The 14,749-nt window shown below is 43.3% G+C and overlaps 1 protein-coding gene across 1 annotated transcript in view; it reads left to right on the top strand.

Annotated features, from left to right (window-relative positions):
* Nucleotides 1-14,749, top strand: part of OVCH1 (ovochymase 1) — a 177,967-nt gene that overhangs the window by 25,570 nt on the left and 137,648 nt on the right. Inside the window, exons 5-7 of the mRNA XM_073623594.1 lie at nt 10,505-10,670; nt 10,891-10,986; nt 12,576-12,727. Coding sequence (XP_073479695.1) covers nt 10,505-10,670; nt 10,891-10,986; nt 12,576-12,727 — 414 coding nt within the window. The remainder of the gene's footprint in view (nt 1-10,504; nt 10,671-10,890; nt 10,987-12,575; nt 12,728-14,749) is intronic.

Genomic DNA, 14,749 nt, shown 5'->3' with positions numbered 1-14,749 from the left:
ATTTGCTTTGGGCCTGGCTGAGCCAGTGTCAGGCCTGCATTCAATGCTAGCTGGTCCTAAGTGAGGAAGTGTGATACTTTCCAATAAATAGGGGGGGAAAGATGTAATTCGTCTCCTTCCTAAGGCCCCTTTCACACTGGGGCGGTTTGCAGGCGTTATTGCGCTAAAAATACCGCCTGCAAACCGCCCCAAAACAGCCTCCGCTGTTCAGAAGAAAAAATCTCCTGCAAGCCGCATCTTTGGAGCGGTGAAGGAGCGGTGTATTCACCATTCCTAAACCGCTCCTGCCCATTGAAATCAATGTGACAGCGCGGCTATACCGCGGCTATAGCCGCGCTATACGAATGGTTTTAACCCTTTTTCGGCCGCCAGCGGGGGGTTAAAACTGCACCGCTAGCAGCCGAATACCGCGGTAAAACAGCGCTAAAAATAGCGCTGTTTTACCACCGACGCCCCCTACCGCCCCAGTGTGAAAGCAGCCTAATGTACTCCTCTCTCTCTATTCACACAGTACCTAGAAATACAATATATTTGTCATATATGCTGTACTAAATTTATATGCTGTAAACTCTTGAGATGTCTGTTTTGTCACATACATGACCCCAATAATATAAATTACTTGGAACCCTAAGGATGGACCAAAATAGCGGTATCAAACGCTTTTGTTCATTTATATATTTAAGACTGACAAAATACATGGAAATAAAGGCTTTCTTTCCCCGTATAGTTCCCCTAGCTTATATAACTAGCATTCTAGTATATGTTTAAATTACCTAGAAGGTATGAATCGCAAAAAATATAAAAAACATATAGGGTCATGCTTGAACCTATGCGGAAAACTCAGGAGTACTTCTTAAAGGGCGTACACACGGTCGGACTTTGTTCGGACATTCCGACAACAAAATCCTAGGATTTTTTCCGACGGATGTTGGCTCAAACTTTTTTTGTCTACACACGGTCGCACAAAGTTGTCGGAATTTCCGATCGCCAACCACGCGGTCACGTACACCACGTACGACGAGACTAGAAAAGGCCGATTCAGAACCAAGCGCGGCACCCTTTGGGCTCCTTTTGCTAATCTCGTGTTAGTAAAAGTTTGGTGAGAGACGATTCGCGCTTTTTCAGACTCGTGGCTTTCAAATCGTTTTCTGCCGTTCAGTTTGTGCTTGTGGGTTTGTATCTGCTCTTCAGTGCGTGCAGTCAGTTCGTATCAGAGTTTTCTGTGCGATCTTGCCCGCTCGTTGCTGTTTTTCAGGTCGCTCTTCACAGGCCTTGCTGTTCTTCAGTGCGTTCTGTTACTTCGTTCTGAGCAGCCGACCGTTTTCTAGCCATGTTTCGTATGCGTACTCCTCGTAGAGTTCGTGCTGTGCGGGGGCTTGGTGTTGGGGTCCTGACCTTGACACAAGTCCAGTCCATGAACAGGGTGGGGAGGAGTTCATGGACCAAGAATTGGTTGCTTCAGCGTGACCAGTTCTCTCATATGCCTTTGCTCCGTGAGATCCATGAGAATAATCCTGATGATTTCAGGAACTTTCTCCGGATGACGGACCCCGTGTTTCACCGTTTGTTGGCTTCGCTGACCCCCTATATCAGCAGGCAGGATACCTGCATGAGGCAAGCCATCACTCCGGAGCAGAGGTTGGTCGCTACCCTGCGGTATTTGGCGACAGGGAGAAGTCTGCAGGACTTGAAGTTCTCGACAGGCATCTCCCCCCCAGGCTCTGGGGATCATTATCCCAGAGACCTGTTCTGCCATCATCCAGGTCCTGCAGAAGGAGTATATGAAGGTAAGATTTTTATTGTATTGAATGTTTGCTAATATATTGTATTTCTTCCCTCATTCCCTAATTACCATGCTTGTAATATGCTGTGAATGTCCCCTTTGTCCTCATGCATGCTGGATTTTTATGTAATTATTATTTTAGGTCCTTCATACATATTTGCCCTTCACTAACCTCCCCAGCATGGTGTCTCCTGGCCCTATATTCACCTCATGTAGTCACTTAACAATGTATTTTATCAGCTCCATAGTAGTGCTTTACCCCAAACACCCCCTAAAATGTTTGGAAATTTTATTTTTGATTTAAATTCAGGCAGAGTGGCATAGGCTTTTTTTTGTGGTGTCCCCAAATAATTTTTGGTAACCCTCCCCCCCCCAACTGCTAAGTCAGCTGATCCCAATTCTCTATGTATCCTCAATCATCTATCTGCTGACTTTGCCAAACCCATACACACTATACCCATCTCTTTTGTGGTCAGATTTATGGATGAATTCCCCAAAGCATGTAGTGCAAGGGCCTGCCTGTATACTTTCCAATGGTACTGTTTAAAGTTTTTGTATCCTATTATTATCTTGATAGGTAATAGCAGAATGTCCAAATGTCCTCAAATGTGTACAGTGTGTATTTATATCTTTGTATTCAGACACTTCTTACCTGTCCAGTGGTCTGCCAATAGTGTAACTAAGGAGGGGCTGTTCAAAGTAATACCCATTATTTAAGCATTCATCTCTCAATGAAGTGAAGAGGGTTACCTGTCCAAGATTTACACACACCCCCTATAATGTTAGAAATGGCCCATGAGGGGGGGGGGGGGGGGGGATATGATAGGTGTACCTTATACTTTGACGTTGTTAAATTCCCCTTAGTAAATGCTATCTGGAGGTTGCCCCATAATGTTTGTGTATAATCTGCTTGCCATGTTTCAGAGTAAAAATAGTAATGTTTATTGTTTTTTCATCAACAGTTTCCTTCCATGCCACAGGAATGGCAGACTGTGGCCTCCCACTTTGCCGAGCGGTGGGACTTTCCTAACTGCGGAGGGGCAATTGATGGGAAACACGTCCACATCGTCCCACCACCCAACTCGGGGTCATACTATTATAATTACAAGGGGTTTAATAGTATAGTGATGTTGGCGGTGGTGTCGGCTAATTACGACTTCTTGTATGTGGGGAAGAATGGCCGGATGTCCGATGGTGGAGTCATCGCCCAGACGGAGTTCTACAGGCGTCTCCAGAATGGCAGCTTGGACTTGCCAGCTCCAGAGGACAATGTGGAAGGCCTCCCATTTGTGTTCGTTGCTGATGAAGCGTTTGCGCTGGGGGACCACCTGATGCGGCCAGAAAATGTCGTGATTGTGTAACCTTATACAAAGCACTGTTGGCTGTTATTTCCTAAATGCAAAAACACATTTCACTACAAGTGCACTTGCAACTGCACTGAAACTGCACTTGTAGTGCCAAGAGGATTTGCCCTTAGGAAATAACACCCATTTTTGCAGAAAACAGCAATTACATCACCCCAAAAGTGTTGTATTGTAGTGTTGAGACAATAATCCACACATTCTTGAGTAAGCAACTTTTTTATACCTGCACAATCACATGTGCATTTACCAAAGGTTTTTAAAACAAACCAACATGTTTGTTGTATAACAATTTTTGCAGTAGCATTATCAAAAATCGAAATGTCCATTTGAGATAAAACAGGCCTGTGTAAAACCAACAAGAAAGCCAAAAAACTTGAACTTACAAAGTTCACATTAGGTAAAACCTGAAGGCTATATCAGACATCAGTATTTAGGAACTGGGTTTGATATAGCGTTCAGATGGGGGGAAATCACCCCTGGAAAAGCCAAATTTGGAAGATGCACACCAATTTACGAATGTCAACATGTGCTATCTGCCATCAGGGGGGATCAAGGGACGTGTTTTGGGGGAGCAAGCCCTTCCTCAATGCTACTTTATAATTGAGGAAGGGGTTGCACCCCCAAAACGCGTCCATTGATCTCCCGTGATGGCAGATAGCACATGTTGGCACACTGTGTGCATCCTCCAAATTTGGCTTTTCAAAACATTGCAAAAAAATTTAAAAGATTGGACCACAATCCAAAAAGTGATTTTGTGGGGGTTTTAAATTCGCCCCAAAACATCAATGATGTTGTTATTTTTTTTTAATAACATCATTGATTTTTTGCTGTATGTTTTGCAGTTCGACATTACACCCCATGATCTCCCCGATCAGGATCTGGGCACTTTCTGATGTGAAACGTTCTGGATCCACAACATCACGATCACCTAAAAAGAGAGAAACAAAACAAAAACAGGTCTCAAAAATCTGCCACCATCCATCTTGTTTACCTGAGCCTGTGGTCGCAGACACTCACCTGCCAATCTCCACCACATCCTTTTCTTCCTCTTGCACTTCTTGGGTTGGTGGTATTTCACCTTCTTCCAGAGGTGGAGGGTCTCTGGTCTCCTCGGATGAGGGGTGTCCTCCGAGTCTTTTCTCCCCTATGTAAAACAAAAATGGTATAATTAGCACACAGATATTTGATGGCAGAACTAGAAATAGGAAACATTGCTTGGAAGTGGGGTACAATTGTCTATTTTAGCCGAGTTCCAAGATGTATTTTTTTTATTGGCCTTTGTCAAGCTGCAATACTTTACCTGTTTAGTACAAGCTTCACAGATGGAGACCCCCCCTATAGTATACACTGGAGCACCTGTGTGGCCCCCTAATAAAAATGGTGTTCTGGTGTCCCACACTAGTGCTCCAGTGTCCAGATGTGAAAACAGCTGCTCAGTGTCCTCTCCTTACACAGAATCTAGTTGGCATTTCATTCTAGTAACAAACCCATCTACACAAACAAATATTTGGCATCCAAGTAGGCCCCAAAAAAATGTGGGAAAATGCATATGGCCTAACCAATGGTATTTTAAAGGGCGAAAGAAAAATGTTTGATACGAACGAATAATGGGCCCATGAACATTAAAGTTGCCCTTTTAAACTGTACAATTAAGAAAAGCATATGGAGCAGCACGAATGCAATAAAGACAGAAAGAATAGGAACACAGCACAACTACTTACTTTTTTGCAGCACTCTCTGGATTTTTCGGTACTGCTCTGGCTCTCTTAACTTCAGGTCCGACCACCGCTTCCTGAGCTGATCTTTCGATCTTCGTACCCCGAAATTCTTGTGAAGGCTTTTGACCACTTTCGCCATGATCTTTGCCTTTCTGATGTTGGGGTTGGGGTAAGGCCCATACTTTCCGTAATAGTCGGACTTCTTCATGATGTCGACCATCTCCAACATCTCCCCAAAAGACATATTTGTGGCCTTAAAACGTCTCCTTCTGGATCGGGACGTGTCCGGATCCGGGCTTTCCTCCTCCTCGTTGCTATAACTAGCACACACCTGCTCTAACTCCGCCATGTGCTCTTCACCCACTGCGCCGAACGAAAAGGGGCGGGGAATAGACTAGAAAGAACGTCAGGGGCGGGCGGAGTTACACGCATGCGCAGTGTGTATAAAGCGTAACATGCGTGCGTATTACGTACGATCTGTGAGCGGAGGAAGGAGCATTGGACGCGCCGATCGTAAGAACGAAGGTAAGAGACAAACTTGTGCCTATACTGCATCTACATTGAAGCCTATATTGTAACAAGATTAGGAGAGTTTTGTCTGACATTAGGCTTTGTCTTGTGTTGTGTCTTGCAGTGAACATGGATATCTTGGTGAAAGACAATGACTTCATGTCAGTATTCATAGATATCTTAAGGGAGCTGCCCTGTCTGTGGGAGATTAACCACCCCCATTTCAAGAACCAAGCAAAGAGGAAGGCAGCACTGGTGCAATTGTGTGAAATTGTGAAGCAGGTGATCCCCACGGCAGACATCACCTATTTAAAGATATTAATTGGTGGCCTGAGGAGTACATATCTAAGGGAGTGCAAGAAAGTCCTGGATTCACAGAGATCCGGAGCAGCAGATGACATCTATGTCCCCAGGATGTTGTACGACGACAGGCTGCATTTTCTGGCAGGCCAGACTGAACCCAGGCCATCCCTCTCCAGTCTTCCTTCCACGCTTCCTTCCCCCCCGGCTGAGGCTTCTTACACCCAACCTGGGCCTTCCAGGCAACATGTGGAGGAGCCCAGATTGAGCCAGGTATAGCACTCCTCTAAATATTTCTGCTTGTCCAATCAATGATGTTAACTAGATGTTAGTTTGGAGTACTAATTTAGGATTGTGATTGATGAAGCAACAACTAAAACCATGTCCCTTTTTCATACACAGGGAAGTCTCAGCCAGGAGGTGGCCGGGCCGAGCCGGCTGGCTGATCTGCAGGTCCCTCCACCCCCCCTGAAAAGAGAAAGTGGCAGTAGGAGGAGTGCCCTAGAGGAGGCTACCGGAGGACTCTTTTGGAGGGCTACAGAGGTCCTGGGAGCACCACAGACCGTGGAGGAGGACATTGCTGCCGTCACTGCCTATAAAATGCAGAGGATGGAGGAGGGCCAACAAGTCTTGTGTGAGGCGCTCATATTGGAGGCTCTTAACAAAGGTATGAGGGGCCAAATGACAGCTCAGACACACCTTTGCGATGGTCCTCCTCCTCCTCCTCCTGCAGGTCCTCCTCCTCCTGCAGGTCCTCCTCCTCCTTCTCCTCCAGGTCCTCACAGTCCTCCTCCAGGTCCTACTCCTCCTCTTGCCACATCTCCAACTGCACAGCCACAGCTGGGAATGAAGCGTGAAAGGAAGACCAGAAAGTGAGGACCCTGGATCCAGTCTGGTCGGCCAAAAAATGCAGCCTCTTGTAGTACCACAGCCTGGGGACACTGATGTCATCTGCTGCTATCCGGATCTCTGCGAATTCTGGACCAGACTGCCCTCCCTTACATATGGACTCCTCAGGCCATCAATTTTGATGTTGAAGAATTGATGTCTGCCGTGGGGGTCCCAGGCTTCGCTAATTTCTCATGTTGAGCCAGTGTTGCCTTCCTCTTTGTTTGTTTGGTTCTGATCCCTTAATAAAGGATTTTTGTTTTGAATTATACTCTCCTATGTGTTTTACTTCAAAAAGGACAGTTTTTTTGTGAGGATTCAGGTACATTTCAAATATACAATGTGAAATGAACAAGAGACACCAACACCAAACAATCTCCTTGAGATTAAATAATAAAAGATATCAATGGTGTTGGGGTAACTTCACACACAAAACACACACAAAAATATTCTGTATTAAAAATAAAAATAACATTGAACAAAGATCAGCCTTTGAAAAAATACAAACATTAAATCCAAAAAAAAGGCTTAAAATCCCAAAAAAAATTAAATAAAAAAAAAAAAATACTGTCAGATGTGACAACTAATAACAATATATTCAGGGAATCCCAATAAAAAAACAAAAAAAAAACTTTGTGAGAAGTGTGTGTGAATATGAGCAGCAAAACTACTTAATTCTTGTCACATTATAAAGAAGAAGAGAGTGCGCTGTATTAAACCATTTTTAACATTGCAGCGTGACGAAAGTGCTGTATCCATTGCGAACGCTAAGTTTACCAGAACGAGCTGTTCCGTCTTGGAATTTCTTCTGAGCATGCGTGGCACTTTGTGCGTCGGAACAGGCCACACACGGTCGGAATTGACGCGATCGGATTTTGTTGTCGGAAAATTTTATCTCCTGCTCTCCAACTTTGTGTGTCAGAAAATCCGATGGAAAATGTCCGATGGAGCCCACACACGGTCGGAATTTCCGACAACGCGCTCCGATCGGACATTTTCCATCGGAAAATCCGACCGTGTGTACGGGGCATTACAGGAACTATTCCCATTGTTAAATTATCTATTGCTATCTGTTCTGAACATCTTGATTGAGCCAACAAATGTACATACTGTTATGGTTGTTCTCCTATCAGTATTAAATATAGATCATGTAAGGTAGGAATCAATATGTACCATGATATTTATATAGATCATTAATTCTATGTTTGTCAGATACAAAGACCAATATACGATCATGTTTATTGAGATGGTTTGATGCAGCCAACGAATGTAATGACTGGTATGCCTATCTGTATTAGACAATAATGAGTCAAATGTAAAACATCTGAAATGTCAACGGATAACGTATCATGTTTATGTCAATATGATTATGTACGCTATCCCCTAGTCCTTTATTCACACTGTAAACCAGTCTTTACCCACCATAAGTTAATCATTCATGTTAGGCATGTTTGAGTATATAACCACATCCAATTTTATGGATCTGTAATTTCTTTTTGCTGTTCCTTATTGATTTCGTAACATACAATATACAGAATACAACGTTCTTTATTGGGTGCTGCAATTATCCTAAATACCTCCAATAAGTCTTTATAAATGCAAATATAATTCTGTCTTTCCACCCTGCTTGCCCTTCCCGGGGTGCGTCTGACCCCAGCGGTTGCCCGGCACAGAAAGCCGCCCAGGATTTCCACCTGGGCGGCGTTACAGGAGGTTACCAGGGCGATTTAACATCCATGCCCAACACCTCCATATTGCCACTCCAGTGGGCATGCTCAGTCCGCCGGAGAGGCATTTCCGTGTCGGTGGCAAGGGTGTGCGCTACGTCGCCCCAACGTCACTGCGCTCGCGCATGCGCGGCAGGGGTGGCGCTGCGCATCCTCGTCTCAGGGGGCGTCTCTGAGGTTTCCCAGTTGACGAGCTCCATAACACAGCTGAGCGCGATTATGGCGCCAGCTGATTGGAGCTCGTCCATTATATTGACCAGCTCCATTCATTCCCAGCTAAGGCGTTCTACCTGCCGGATGCTGGGATGCGTGGCTAGCTGAATCTACATACTATTAAACTAAGGTATCTACTTATTCCTCTGGTCATCAAAAAAATTGGGATGTGGCTGTATTTTCCTTTCTTTAATGCAATTCCTATCTACAAAAATACTTCTCTATTTGCTGCTCTTTTCCTGTTGGCTTTGATATTTAAACATCAGTGTCTCCTGGAATCCAGGATCTGCACACACTGCTAGCTTAGCACCAGGTTCACTCTTGCAGACTATTTAGACTTTTTTTATTTTTTTGCTACTCACCAAAAGATTCTCATATGGTGGCAGTATTATTGTGTTAAATGAGCTAGTATTAGCAAAAGATTTATGAAGATTGTATTATTAATTACATACAACTCCTATAAAATCTATACATATCTGTACAGATCATACATATTTTTCTTATAATGATTCTATAACGGTACTTATTTACTTAATAAAAAATTTTAAATAAATGTATTCTATAATATAAGAAAATATGCCACATAAACCCCAATATGATTTATAACAGATATTGTATGTAATAACCATCCATACTAGCCTGCCCCCCCAATGACCTCTAATGTCAACACAATATAAGGTCCTCATACTTATGGAATTCATTTGACTTTTTTATTTATAGGGTTGCCTCTTTTGGCCCCAGTATACCGCTCTGGCCTGTACGCATCCGGGAGGGACAAGGGTAGGTGAAACTGTGTACCTCCCTGTGGAGATTTGCTGTCTATTAATATCTAGCTAAAACTGCAATACTCAAGGAACAGCATCTGCACCCACAAAAAATATACTCGATTACCATCCCTCCTAGCATGCCTTGCTTTTCCATGTGGTTTTTAAACTTTTTCTCAGAGTAACCAACGAAACATTTTCAGGTATGTGATCAACTGATCATTTAACCTATAAACAGATACTTGTTGACAACTCTACATAGCAATTGATCTATTATATATATTTTTTTTCAATTACTTTAGATGAACCCATCTTTTCAGTTATGCCCCTGAAGGAGGACTGAAATACTATGTACCCCGAAACGCGTCGGGCTTGAAAAGAGTTTTTTGTATACAACATCATTGGTTACTGATCCACACGAGTTATGTTAATCATGTAATATGTTCTCATTGTCTAGGATGTCCACAATGTTCTTAGATTAAATTCTTTAATAAATAAAAATATTCTTTTATCCTCTATATGAGTTTGTACTCCTCTACTGTATACAATTTATGTGCAAGTGCCGGCAAAATCCACTTAGGGGAACCCCTTTTTTCTGCTTTTTATGCTTTATTGGATGTGGCACGGCTTCTTTTTTAACCTAGGAGAGTTGGTCGCTCTTTGTTGTAAGTGAGGAAGTGTAACCAAGTGATGTGCTGGAGCTGGAAGTGAAGAGGTGTATATAGTCCAGAAGTCCCAATTTCTTTGGTCTTCACTCAAGTGGGCATCCCATATCTCCTCAATCCTCACCCAAGTTCATTCCTCTCAATAAAAATACAAAAACTAAGTTCAAGGACTGGTTTTCTGTCTAAGGGTTAATGAGAACTGTGTGCCTGACCGGGCAGGGTGACAGACAGACCACAACACAGCAGCCTTTACAGGGGGTACCACTAGAGCTGTATGCCAAGAATCCACTCCAAGTGCTGAACAGTAAGAGAAAATATTCTGTGCACTTTCTAAAGAATATATAAAGCTGAAGACAGCAGATATGCATGTAAAACTTATGTAGGGTTGGTTTCATCTCTCTATCATCTGAGGCTGTTCACTTCACTGTGTATACGAGAGGTTTTGCATCCAGTTTAAGTGACTATATACCTATAAAGATCAATGACCCCTCTGGGTGTTCGGGTGGTTTGCTCTAGAAGAGTCAGATCTGTGATGGAGTAACTGTTTCCCTTTTTGAATGTTTTTCAGTGAGGTCAGTCACTTGACTGTCATTGCTGGAGAATACGATCGGACTGCCATCGATGCTGAACAACAAGATATCCCAGTCTCAAGTGTAAAGGTTCACCCAAAATATCGACCTGATGGAAGTATGACCTATGATGTTGCATTGCTTTACCTTTCTAAGCCAATCATCCTGGGTGAGCCAAGAAAGATTTTAGTTGGTCTAGCTGCTAGTAGAGGGTCACATTCAACCTTGATTTGTTCTGTAATGTTACAGATGTTTTGCTTCAAGTAAAGAACTACCTTTTAGGACAGTTGGTTTCTTCAGTTCAACCTGAGAGAACACTTAACCTGAAGTGGAGTGTTTCTGGGTTTTTTTTACAACAAAGCATTGAATTTTTTTTTTCCTCTTCACAGGTTCTGTGGTGCAGCGGATCTGCCTACCGCAGGAAGGGGAGAAGGTTGAAGTTGGGACATTGTGTATCTCCAGTGGATGGGGGAGAGTTGGGGAAAGTAAGTGTGTGGTTTTTTTTTTTATGTGTATTTGAAGATACATAATGGTCTTCTTATATTAGAATGTTTTTACATTGTCCTCACTTCCAGCACAAAATCCAAAAGCAAGGAACTCTGAGTTATGGCATCTGTCATACCAATCATTTATTTTCTCCTTACCCCTTTTAACTTTCTATGCATCCAGAATCACTGCGTAACTTAACTTTTAAGTGATATATTATATTGAATAACTTGAGTTCTCAAACTTTCTGAAAAAATGATAAAGAAGAGCTAAGGTCCGCAATAATTGCCTTTTCTTCAAAGGTCAGACATTCCTCGCCTGCATCTTCTACCCAGTTTCTAGGTGCTAGTGTTCTTTCTGATAGTGCCCGCTATCGAGAAGTGCCCGAGCCGCACTGCGCATGCGCCACTGCAGCCATTTTCATTGGCAAGCGCAGAATGACATCACTTCAGAACAGAATCTGTGCCAGAACCTGAACGAGTTCAGTCTAATTCTAAAGATGACTGCACTCAGGCAGTTAGGTTTTAATTTATTACAGAAGAGAGATTGCATGCTTGCCTACTCGTAGTTATTGAAATTGAGGCTTTAGTTTCATTTTAAGATAAATATATTAAAAAAATCTGTCACTATCTCGTGATCTGATTATTTGCACTGAGATCATTTTGTTTCATGTTTTCTGCTGTTGAATATCCAAGTTTGTGATGGGTTTACTTTAAAGTGGAAGTAAAGGAAAAACCTCACTAACGCTAAACCTACTCTCAGGCACTTTCTAAGCTAATCTATTTCTAACCCTGTAAAGAAAAAATTGCTATACTTACCTATTCTGTAGCGGCTCTGGTCTGGTGCAGTCAGCGGTGGCTTCACTATGTAGGACATGGAGCTAACAATGGAAACCCCATAGTAAGTCTATGGGGTGAGGTCACTTTCCAGGCATCTCCCAGACATTGTCGGCTTTCTCCTGCACACAGAGGGTGCCGCTAGGGACCGGATCAAAGCTGCTTCAGAACAGGTAAGTATAGCTTTTTTTTTTTTTTTTTTTTTTTTTTTTCTTTACAAGGATAGATTAGGCTTAGAATTTTGCTGAGAGCAGGTTTAGCATTAGTTAGGTTTTGCCATTACTTCCACTACACGGTGATTTGTGATCAGTCACATTTCTAAAGAATACAATTTATAAAGGGACTACTGCTTCCCTTTGACACTTTGGCTGGATTTGTCCTTTAGACCAGTGGTTTTCAACCTTTGACACCTCGTAAATTCTTCCAAACCTGACATGCCCCAAGAGTAAAGCATAAAGTTTATACTCGCACAATAAAAGTATGGGAATGCAAATGCTGGGTGGCAATGTGGGAGGCTGGGGGCACGATGAAGGCTGAGGTCTCTCAGGGAGCCTGGGAGTTTTTGTAGAACCTTCTGGGAGGTTGGGGGTACTATGAGAGCCGCAAATCACTGAGGTTAAGGGATCTACAACTGGCTGGAGGCCCAGGAGAGGGGAGGCCGCGGACCAGCAGTAGGCCATGGGCCAGTCATTGGGAATCCCTGCTATAGACAACTTGTGTAACAATCCCCCCTTTTTTTTTTTTGTTTACAGATGCTGAGTTGTCAAATGTCCTGCAGGTAGCGACTCTTCCAATTCTAGACACCAATATCTGTGGCTCAGTTCTGGACTCCATGGAGCTGCCGGCTTTACATAACTCTATGATATGTGCAGGCTTCCCAGATGGGGGAAAAGATGCATGCCAGGTGGGTGCATGAAACATACACTATATTACCAAAATTATTGGGAAGACTGCCTTTACACACACATGAACTTTAATGGAATCCCAGCCTTTGTCCGTAGTGTTCAATATTGAGTTGAACCATCCTTTGCAGCTATAACCGCTTCAACTCTTCTTGGGAAGGCTGTCCACAATGTTTAGGAATGTGTCTATGGGATTGTTTGACCATTCTTCCAGAGGCGCATTTGTGAGGTCAGGCACTGATGTTGAAGGAGAAGGCCTGGCTTGCAGTCTGCAATCTAATTTTTCCCAAAGGTGTTCTATCGGGTTGAAGTCAAGACTCTGTGCAGGCCGGTCAAGTTCCTCCACCCCAAACTTGCTCACCCATGTTTTTATGGACCTTTGTGCATTATTGCCTGGTTTTACATGACAGTCAGATACCTGGATAGGGAGCCAGGGATGATGTCAGCCTCTTACAACTGCAGTCTAAACACCCCTGGATAGGAGGACAGGGAGTGTAGGAGTAAAAGAGTAGCACGAGCCAGTGGATGATACTGGTGTCGCTGAAAATTGAGAGCTGTCGTCAAGTGGTATTAGTGACGGAGAAATGACAGCCACCAATGGTAGGAGGTCAGGAACAAGCCAAAAGGGGGCATGATGGTATCCGATCAGCAGGCAGGGATGGAACGAGGAACAGGCCAGGAAAGTAACTGGGGGGGATACCGTAGTACCAGAACATAGGGCAGGAGATGCAGTTGGTGGACGAGTCAAGGTCAGTGCAGGAGCAGATAAATAGGCAAAGAGGAATCACAGATGGGTCAAAGGACAAGCTGGGTTGGTAACCGTAATCAGGATCAGAATATAGAATCGCAGAAAGCAGGGGTACAGCTAAAGACCTCTCAGAACTGAGGCCTGGCAAGTCTGAATTCAGCCTAGATTCACATTGCAAATCGTATGCCAAATTGGCGGCTATTGCCGGCATTGGCACCATCCGAATCAGTGCGACGCCGACTTTGAAAATTAAGTATTTTCTGTACTACTTTTGGTGACTTTGGGGTGTGATTTATATAGACATCTGTGCAGCAACCTGCACAGATGTCTCTGAAATTGCCCCTGAAGTCGGGACTGACGTGGGTATGAAATCGTGCCCTTTTGGCACTTTTTGTGTGGCCCTTGGGGCCCCTGCAATCACTGTTTCCATATTTCCCTGTTATAGCAATGATTTCTAGTACTCTCATTTAGAATCCAGTCTACAACTCCTAAAGCAATTTTGCAGTCTGACAGTCTCTTTGACCATCTCCTGTATTATGTACACAGTCTCTGACCATCTCTTGTATCATGCTGATAGTCTGACTATATCCTGTTGTGTTTCTGTTGTCTCTGACACTGAATATTAACTTAATTTTATATGCGGCCCTTTTGGTGATGTCAAGGGCCGCACTTGAGGTCCCCCATATCAAGAAAGTTGACCGCCACTGGTATAGAGGATGTCCTAGTGCTAATACATTCACGGGCTAGAACAAGTGTCACACTTTACAGAGGCGCATTATCACATTTGCCTTCTTTTGTTGCATCGAAAACTTCTGATTTTATTAAAAAATTACAAATGGGTTCCAACGGGACCCCTTTTGCAGGGCTGAGAGCTGGAAAATTCTGTTTGCCCTTTGTAATTGCAACACATTTGTCTATAGAGTGAAGGGAGCTTCACGAAAAAGCAGCACTGAGTGCTCAGGCAAATTGCATGCATCCTGTTCATTCTGTGTCTAAATCAAAAATTCATGATTAAAATATTTCCATTTTGCCAAGATCATCTGGCTTCATCCTGCCTGTAAGCGGGGGAATTAGCATGGCTGTATTATAGAGGGAAACGCACTGTGTGGTATTGTAAACAAAGTAACTTTAACTGCCAAATAAGCAACAGTGGAAAATTATATTTACAAAAGTGGAGTAAACCGTTCTCCTGTTAGCATATAAGACACAGATTCACAGTCCATTTACCAAAGATACAGAATGCAGCTCAGTTAACTGGCACTGTAGTTATTATTCC

The sequence above is a fragment of the Aquarana catesbeiana genome, linkage group LG03 (assembly GCF_042186555.1).
Source record: "Aquarana catesbeiana isolate 2022-GZ linkage group LG03, ASM4218655v1, whole genome shotgun sequence".
In the NCBI taxonomy this organism is placed as follows: Eukaryota; Metazoa; Chordata; class Amphibia; order Anura; family Ranidae; genus Aquarana; species Aquarana catesbeiana.
The sequence above is the reverse complement of the archived record's forward strand: the minus strand, read 5'-3'. Positions and strand labels throughout refer to the sequence as shown.